Here is an 8,819-nt window from a genome sequence, read left to right as displayed (position 1 = left end):
GCAATTTTTTAGCTTTAAAGACCTCTGACCTCAATGGCATCCTACGGTGGCCAAGTGCCTTTCCTACTTCAATGACTTTTGATCTTGCCCTGACCTCCTTGACTTTGCTCAGGCCGCGCAACTCTCAGGACGCCGGCACAGCTAGCTCACTGGAGCCCTCTCCAGAGCCGGCCTGACCTAGGGCCGTCATCCCAAAGGCCAGGCCGCAGACCGCCACCCAGGCCACGTACTGAGACCCAGTGCCGAGCTGGTGTGAGGTGCCTGGGCCTCAGCCCCTCTGGAAAGGCTTAGGGGCAGCCGGCAGGAAATACGGGCAGGAGAAAGAAGGCAACGTGGCTGGAAAGAAAGAGAACAAAGTTCAGTCCAGGGAGGAGCCTCTCAAGCAGCAGAAAAGCGGAAACAGCCGCCCAGTGCGCCCTGAAGCCGACCAGCGCCCGTTGGGGGACAGCAGGTCAGGGCGGGGTGGGGACGCCCTGCGGCTTTGGGCAGGAAACTGCTGGGACCAGCTAGAGATGGGCGTGGGGACCTGTCGGCTTGGGCAGAGCAGAAGATGCCTCGTGACTGAGCGTATCCAGTCGTCTCCCGCTGGGCTGGGATGGGGTTCCGTCTGCCTCTGGGGCTCCAGCGGTGAAATCTGCAAGATGGGGCTGTGGACAGCGGGCTTTTCCCGGGGCAGGGCCACCCACGGCCCGGCGGCCACGGCCGGGAGCGCAGACGGCGTGGCGGCACACTGGCCTGTGCGCCGTGCGCACAGCCGGACCAGAGTGGGAGCGCAGGAGGGCAGCCTGGACGCGTCGCCCGTGTGCGGGAGAGAAGGCAGGGAGCGGACGCCAGCGGCGCAGTTGCCCCGACGTCCCCGCGGGCGCGAGCCCTCCAGGAGCCCTGTGCTGGGGCACGCGGCGACGCCCCGGCACCCTGGCCCCGGGCCCCGAGCGGCACCGGGCGCTCGCCGCGGGCGTGAGCGGGGCCCACAGTCCGCAGAGTCCGGCCTCTAAGTCCACCGGGCCGGCGCCGGACCGGGTCCCAGGCCGCCTTGCCCCGCCCCGAGCCGCCTTGCCCCGCCCCGAGCCGCCTTGCCCCGCCCCGAGGCCGCCTTGCCCCGCCCCGAGCCGCCTTGCCCCGCCCCCTGCCCTGGCCCAGCGTGCCGTGCGCGGCGGCGGCGCGGAAGCTGGCGTGGCGCGGCGGGCGGAGCACGGGCGGCCTGTGGGCGGGACTTCCGGCGCACTGGAGCGGCTTCCGGCCGCGCGAAGGTGGTGCGACCGGCCTCCCTGACATGAAGGTGAGCCCGGTGGTGGCTGGCGCCTACTCCTCCTCCTCGCAAGGCCTCAGTTTCTCCTCCGCGAAGTGGGCGCGCCGGGCGCCGAGGCTCCGCCCTGGACAGAACGGGGCGTGGGGGGCGCGGGCGGCGCCGGGCGGGCGCGTGTGGGAGCAGGAGGATGCGCGGGAGCGAGAGGGAGAGGGTGACTGTGTGACGATGAGGGTGTGAGGGCGAGAGTGTGAGGGTGAGGGTGTGAGGGTGAGCAAGGGCAGGTGTGAGCAGGTGTGAGGGTGAGTGAGGGTGAGCGTGTGAGCAGGTGTGAGCAGGTGTGAGGGTGAGGGTGAGCAAGGGCAGGTGTGAGCAGGTGTGAGGGTGAGGGTGAGTGAGGGCAGGTGTGAGGGCAGGTGTGAGGGTGAGCGTGTGGGCAGGTGTGGGCAGGTGTGAGGGTGAGCGTGTGAGCAGGTGTGAGGGTGAGGGTGAGCGTGTGAGCAGGGGTGAGGGTGAGCGTGTGAGCAGGGGTGAGGGTGAGCGTGTGAGCAGGGGTGAGGGTGAGCGTGAGGGCGGGTGTGCTGGAGGGTGAGGTGAGCGGGCGAGCGTGTCCGAGGGAGCGTGTGGAGAGCGAGTGTGAGAGCCAGTGAGTGTGTGAAGGCGAGCGTGGGCAGACCGTGAGGGCGCGAGGGCGCGGAGGCAGGTGAGCGTGCGCGAGAGCTCGAGTGAGTGTGCAGACAAGCCGGCGTGGCTGAGGTGGCGGTGGGTGTGGCGGCGTGGTGGCCGTCAGTTCCCCAGGATCCCCAGCCCTGGTCAGGGGCAGGAGGGCGCCAGGCCGGTGGGCGGCGTGTCCTCCAGGTGACGGGCAGGTGTCCAGGTGCTCGGTGGATGCGCCCGGCTGGAGCCCACCCTCAGCTCCACCCCAAGCCTGGAACTTTCCAAACTGGGGGTGACTCGCCTGCCCCTTGCTACCCAGGTCACTAGACCTGAGCCCACAGAGGTCAAGAAACAGGGTCGGTGACAAACCCGGCCTTGAGCCGTCTCGCGCAGTCCTGTATCTGCAGCACAGCGGAAGGGCAGTAGCGTGAAGGCCAGGCTGCCCCCCGCGGTGTCCTCATCTGTGGAGGGGGTCACAGTGCCTGTGTCCCCTAGGGTGATGCACAGAACTTGCGGGTGACACACAGGGCTTGGTGTGTGCGGCATGTGGTCAATAAAGGTCAGCCGGGGTTGTGAGTGTCCTGCCTCTTACCCCTTCTTCATTTCTGAGCTCACGCTCTCCTCACCATAGGAACACGGTTGGCCCCAAAGCTTGTGCTCAGAGGTGAAAGCTCGCAGTGACCACTGTGCTTCTGTAAGGACAGCAGCGTTAATGAGAAAGTGAGCTAAGGGGGCCCGCAGTGTCCTCAGTGACAGACACTCGGCTCGTCAACCAGCATTCGAATTGTGAGTTCCCAAAGCGCGAGATCAGTCTGGGCTGCAGCCCAGCTCGTGCACACAGGATGACCGTGGTCTGGGTGCGTCCACTCCACGCGTGCACACGGGTGCTGGGCTGGATGCAAAGTGCATTTCTTTCCGTGGGTCACCGTGAAGGACATCTGCCCTGACTCCCCGTCTACACCGCAGAGACAGTCCTCGGGAGCTGTGGGACTGGGAACCTGGAGTAGCGGGGACACTAGGCTCTCCGCCAGTGGCTTGTTACGAGTAGGTTCTGAGACCCTTCTGGGTGACCAGGGTCGGGGTTGTGCCCTGTCGTCACACACCACACCCGTCTGTTCAGGCTGTTCATTGGTGTTTGGGGAAGAAACCTGCTTTGATGCAAGGACGTGGTGTGTGAGCCTGGGCGTCTGTACTGGGTGAAGAGCATGGCACAGGGTCTGCCCTCAAGGGCCTTGGAGCAGAGCGGGCAGTGGGAAGCCGTGGGGGTGCCGAAGCGCAGATGAGGGTCTGGCAGCACGAGCGCCCCGCATGCGTCACACGCGCATCATCTCCCCGGGGCAGTTGTCTGGCAGTTCCTGGGCAAGTGAGGCCCAGCCCCATATCCGAGCGCCTCATCCCAGGGCCGGCCTGCCAGGTGCAGGCGGTCGGTGGCAGTACCAGCCCTGGCTTTGTGCTCGGTCTGGTTCTGCTTCAGTGCCCTTTCCGCCAGAAGCAGAAGCCGGCAGGACCATCTTCCTCTTCCACACGTCCAGATCAGCCCCATCCCTCCACCCGTGCCTCCTTCCTTCCCTGAGGTGTGAAGTCAGGGGTCACGGAGGTCACAGGCAGATGGGCCTGTGGATGGATGGTGGCCTTGTTTCAAGTATGCAGGATGGCAGGTGGTGGTGGAGGCCCAACTCTGCGGTTGGTGGTTGCACACCTGGGTGCCCCTCAGGGTACTCCTAGCCCACTTCCCTGGAGGACCACCCTCCTGTCTGGTTTCTCATCCTCATTCCTCTGTGCCCTAGCTCTCCACCCAGAAGAGAGAGAAGGAGCTTGTGGTCATGGAAGGGGAAGGGGCTGGAGTCAAAGGTGGGGTTCCTGGGAGCTGAGGCAGCTGCAGCCTTAGCCTGGCCAGGCGAGATCTGGGAGATTCTGGGCCGCCCACCCTGTGCCATGGCCAGAATTCCCCCGACTTCCCCTGGGCTGTTGCCGACCAAGCTTCACAGTTGCAGCAGAGAGATGGTGGGGCTGGGTGAGGTGGCAGGAGGCGGCTTCCCTTGAATTTGATGCCCACCCCGTCCCAGCCCCTCAGAGTTCCAGCATTTGCTGCCGTGACCTGTGGCTCCGTGTACTGGGTGCTGTTGTACCCACCCTGCTGTCCTGTGGCTCCCTGCCTCCTAGGTGGGGGGAGGGTGGGGGAGCTTCCTGGTCAACCTCACTCCAGGGCTGTATTTTTTTTTTTTTTTTTGAGACAGTTTCACTCTGTTGCCCAGGCTAGAGTGCTGTGACATCAGCCTAGCTCACAGCAAACTCGAACTCCTGGGCTCAAGTGATCCTCCTGCCTCAGCCTTCCAAGTAGCTGGGGCTACAAGAGTGCATCACCATGCCCGGCTGATTATTTTTGTTGTTGTTTTAATTGCCCAGGTAATTTCTTTCTATTTTTTAGTAGAGACAGGGTCTCACTCTTGCTAAGGCTGGTCTTGAACTCCTGACCTCAAGTTATCCTCCCGCCTTGGCCTCCCAGAGTGCTAGGATTACAGGCCTGAGCCACCTCTCCCCGCCCCAGGGCTGTGTTCTCTCTGCTGCTCCAGGAAGGTGTGTTGTGGCCAAAGTGTGGAAACTCGCTGCCCAGGGAAGTCTGCACTGGGAGTACCTGTCTCACCCAGGGAAGTGACAGGGCAAAGGGAGGCAGGTTGAGAGGAGGGGAAAGCGGGCTCCTGGCCAGGAGGTCATTGGGATGGGAGGGTGGGCACCGTGGTGGGCCTGGCTCTGACAGCCCCTTCTCACAGGGCACGGCTGCCTGGCTGGGGTTTCTAGAGCCTCTTGAGCCTGAGCTCCTCTGCCTCTGCCTGGGCAGTGTGGGCCCTCCGCTGGTCTGGAGGGGTGCATGCTGCCAGGGCGTGAGACTGTAGGTGGACATCCTTCTTCACACCTGACCTTGAAGCCTCATGAAGGACCAACAGCTTTGCTGGGTTGTGCTTGTTGCTCAGCTGCCCCCCTGCGTGAAAGACCAGAGGACAGAATTGCCGGGGGTGGGGAGCGTGGGGAGGTCTCTAGAGCCTAAAAATGAATTGTGTGATGAAAGTTCAGTGCAGGAAAATCAAAAATACAGAAAGCAAAAGAGAAGAAACAAAATGATTATGTAATTGCAGGTAGGCTGCTCCTTTACTTTTTAGCATGTCTTGTTACATGCTTTCTTCTGCGGGACTGGGCTGCGAAAATACCGTTTTGTAATGTCTTTGCATCCACCCAAGTCCCCCAAGCTGAAGTGAAGGAAAATATTTATGGCCAGGTTTTTATCCAAAAAGGTTTTCCCAACTTGAATCCCCACTAACAGCTGTGGAGAAGTGCTTTACCCTGGTCCTCACGATGTCCTCATTCTCTTGAATCCTAACACTCGGGTGGGGACATTGTCTTGTTCCAGCTTTAACATCTTTGATCGCTGGTGAAGTTGGGTTAGCTGCTCATTTCTGGGGCTCAGATACCTCTTCTCATCCTTTTCTTTTTTTCTCTTTTTTTTTTAGAGTTGGGGTCTCACTCTGTCACCCAGGCTGGAGTACAGTGATCACTGCTCACTGTAACCTCGAAGTCCTGGGCTCAAGTGATCCTCCTGCTTCAGCCTCCCAAGTAGCTAGGACTACAAGCATGCACTACCACACCCTGCTAATTTTTAAATTTTTTGTAGAGATGCCATCTTGCTATGTTGCCTAGGCTGGTCTCAAACTCCTGGCCTCAAGTAATCCTCCTACCTCTGCCTCCCTCCACCACGCCTGGCCTCATCCCCTTCTTATTTTTATAGTGGGACATTTTTTTATTGGAATACATGTCTTTTATTTTTTCATTTGTTGGGTTTTTTTTGTTTTTTGAAACAGGGTCCTGCTCTGTTGCCCAGGCTAGAGTGCCGTGGTGCAGTCATAGCTCACTGCAGCCTCAAACTGCTGGCTTCAAGTGATCCTCCTGCCTCAGCCTCCCAAGCTAGAATTACAGGCACGAGCCATCACACCCAGGTAATTTGTTAATTTTTTGTAGAGACAGCATCTCGCTGTGTTACTCAGTCTGGTTTCAAACTCCCAGCCTCGAGAGATCCACTCACCTCAGCTCTGTCTTTTATGCTTGATTTGTAAGATGTCTTTGCATATTATGGATAGATTATAGGTAAAAATCCATTGTCAAGTATGTTCCAAATATTTTGGGGGGTTTATTTTCTTTAAGTTTACTTTTTTGTTTCCTAAATGAAAGTTTTACATTTTTACGTAGTAAACTCTAGGGATATTTTGTTTCATAATCTCTCGTATTGCTGATATAGTTGGAAAAGCCTTCTCCATCCTGACATTGCATAAATAGATATCCACATTTTCTTCTAGTATTTTCTGTGGCTCCATTGTTTACACATGGCCAGGATTTCTTTGGGTTTGAGGCGAGATGGGAACCAATGTTTTCCCAGATGGCCAGCAGTGATCAGGGCAGCCTTGGGCAGTGGGGACAGGGCTCTGTGGCCGGCGGTGAGGAAGCTCCTTTCTTGGTATCTGAGGAGCTGCTGGTCCAGCTGTGGGGGGGGAGGGCAGAAGTTCTGGAGAGTGCACTCCAGCTGCAGGGCTCTGTCCTGATGGCTGAGGCCCATCCTGGAGCCGTGGGGACCCAGGCCCTGTTAGGAGAAAGTGCTCCCATCAGCAGGGGGGTTGCCCACGCTGCACTTCCCTGCTGGGTGTCTCCATGTGCTCTGCTCTCCCTGCAGCCCCCTGGACCCGGAGGTTGGACCCTGCTGTGATACATGCACCATGCAGAAACCGCTCAACCTCCTGTGGCTTGTTCTGGCCTGCAGCTCTGTGGACGCTACCCTGTCAAAGTCAGATGCCAAAAAAGCTGCCTCAAAGACACTGCTGGAAAAGGTAGGGGTAGCCTGGGGACTTGAGGTGACCACACTAGCCAAGGGCTGACCCATCACACTCTTCTCCCTCCTGCCTGCTGGGACCTGTGAGCTGGGAGGCTGGGGGGCTTGGCTCCTCACACAGGGCTGCTGAGCCAGCAGTGGGCAGGCGGGCGGGTGGCTGGTGTGTCTCTGAGTGAGCAACTTCTGGAGCCCGGTTCTGAGGATTGGTGGCTTGTTCTTTGGCATCTCCATCTGCCCCACTCAGGGCCCATCTCTGTGCTGACATCCACCTTCCACCTGCTTTCAACACCTGCACCCTCATCCCATCATCATCATTGCATCTTTAATATTCGTGGCCATGAGCTATATTTGCATTGTGGTCTTCCAGCTGTTCTGGGGTGGTCCTGGGGATTGTAAACTCAAGGGTGGGTCCCCATTAAACCTACCCCTCAGCCCCAGCAGTCACCATGCCACTGGCCAGAGTTGTCACCGGAACCTGGTCCTAGACTGGCAGACACTCCCCCTGTCCTGCCGCTCTGCAGAGAACACCTGCAGTGGCATTTCTGTCCTTCATGAGCCCCTTTGGGGCCAGGCCAGGGAGTGGGTGGTGTCAAGGGGAAGATCAGCCAGGCCCTGGGTGTAGACAGAACAGGGAACCGGGTGGAGGGCTTCAAGGAGCGGAGGCAGGGTAGGGGAGCTGTGTTCACAGGGCGTGGAAAGACTCACACTGGGAAAGAGGTGGCAGGTGGCAGCTGGCCAGTGAGGTGGCGTGTACCTGGCATGTTCTTATCTGGCCAGCACTGTGTGTGGCCCTGGGGCACCCACATGGCCAGAGCTGGTGCTGACTGTCCATCCTCACATGAGTGGACAGAGCCACCGTAGGCCACACCTGCCTTCCAGCCCAGAGCAAGGGTGGGAACGGCCCCTCACAGTCGGCCACCGTCTGCTCTTTGATGGCCAGAGCCTTCTGAACGTCAGTGCCTGCCGTGTCCCAGGTCAGCGGCCCTGTCGATGCAGAGACACAGCTGCTGGCCAAATGGAAGGGACTTCTTGCTGCTGCTTAGGGTGCCGTGTTCTGCGCCGAGGACAGATGACTGATGGCTTTCCCCATCCCTCTAATTTCAGAGTCAGTTTTCAGATAAGCCTGTCCAAGATCGGGGTCTGGTGGTGACGGACCTCAAAGCCGAGGACGTGGTTCTGGAGCATCGCAGCTACTGCTCAGCGAGGGCCCGAGACAGACACTTCACTGGAGACGTGCTGGGCTACGTCACTCCAGTAGGTGCACAGGGAGGTCCTGAGGCTCGGACGCCGCCCCAGCCTCCGTGACAGGCTGGCCAGGCGGTGATGGGGCCTGGGTGCTGATCTCCCCGGCTGCCACAACTGTGAAGCCACAGTAAGGGATGCTGTCCTAGAGATGTCAGAGTGAAGGGTACTGTGGGTTTCTCCAGGGGCTCACTGCTCATGGCAGCAGGTGACTGCTGCAGGTGACCCTGTTGCTGGACCGTCGGGCCATCTGGCCTCAGTGGCCAGCGGCAGCAGCATGTGCACTGGCTCAGAGTGGGGCTCATCAAGAGGAGCTGCCATCCCTTCTGGTGAAGGGGACTTTGTGGCCTGGATCCCAGGCTGTGTGGGTGCTGGTCCAGAGTAGGAGAGGGGCACCCCAGGCTGAGAGGCTGTGTATACAGGCCGGCTGGTCCTGGGTACGTCCAGAGCAGGCCGAGTGGCAGCAGCATGGTGAGGTAGATGCATGCTCACCTGTTCTCTATCTGACATCTCCTTTCTCTGCCAGTGGAACAGCCATGGCTACGATGTCACCAAGGTGTTTGGGAGCAAGTTCACACATATCTCACCAGTCTGGCTGCAGCTAAAGAGACGTGGCCGTGAAATGTTCGAGGTCACGGGCCTCCACGATGTGGACCAAGGTTCTTGTCCTTCCTGCTTGTCTGTGCTTATCCTAAGGGCTGAGAAGAGTGTGAGTGTGACAGTGGGGGTGTGTGTGACTGTGAGTGAGAGTGGGGTGTTGAACGTGACTCTGTGAGTATGTGTGAGAGTATGGGTATGATG

At 59.4% G+C, this 8,819-nt stretch overlaps 1 protein-coding gene across 3 annotated transcripts in view; it reads left to right on the top strand.

Moving 5' to 3' along the window:
• Window positions 1–1,226: 1,226 nt before the first annotated feature.
• Window positions 1,227–8,819, top strand: part of CHID1 (chitinase domain containing 1) — a 28,636-nt gene continuing 21,043 nt past the window's right edge. For 2 of the 3 annotated variants that reach the window (XM_045558545.1, XM_045558543.1), the window contains exons 1-4: window positions 5,854–5,892; window positions 6,621–6,774; window positions 7,881–8,030; window positions 8,545–8,677. In XM_045558545.1, the coding sequence (XP_045414501.1) occupies window positions 6,664–6,774; window positions 7,881–8,030; window positions 8,545–8,677 (394 nt within the window). In that variant the 5' untranslated portion in view covers window positions 5,854–5,892; window positions 6,621–6,663. Of the gene's footprint in view, window positions 1,280–5,853; window positions 5,893–6,620; window positions 6,775–7,880; window positions 8,031–8,544; window positions 8,678–8,819 lie in introns of those variants that run through there. The other variant, XM_045558544.1, reaches the window with a different exon arrangement.

Source organism: Lemur catta, chromosome 7 (genome assembly GCF_020740605.2).
Source record: "Lemur catta isolate mLemCat1 chromosome 7, mLemCat1.pri, whole genome shotgun sequence".
Taxonomy (NCBI): Eukaryota; Metazoa; Chordata; class Mammalia; order Primates; family Lemuridae; genus Lemur; species Lemur catta.
Note: the sequence above shows the minus strand (reverse complement) of the source record. Positions and strands in the feature narration are given on the sequence as shown.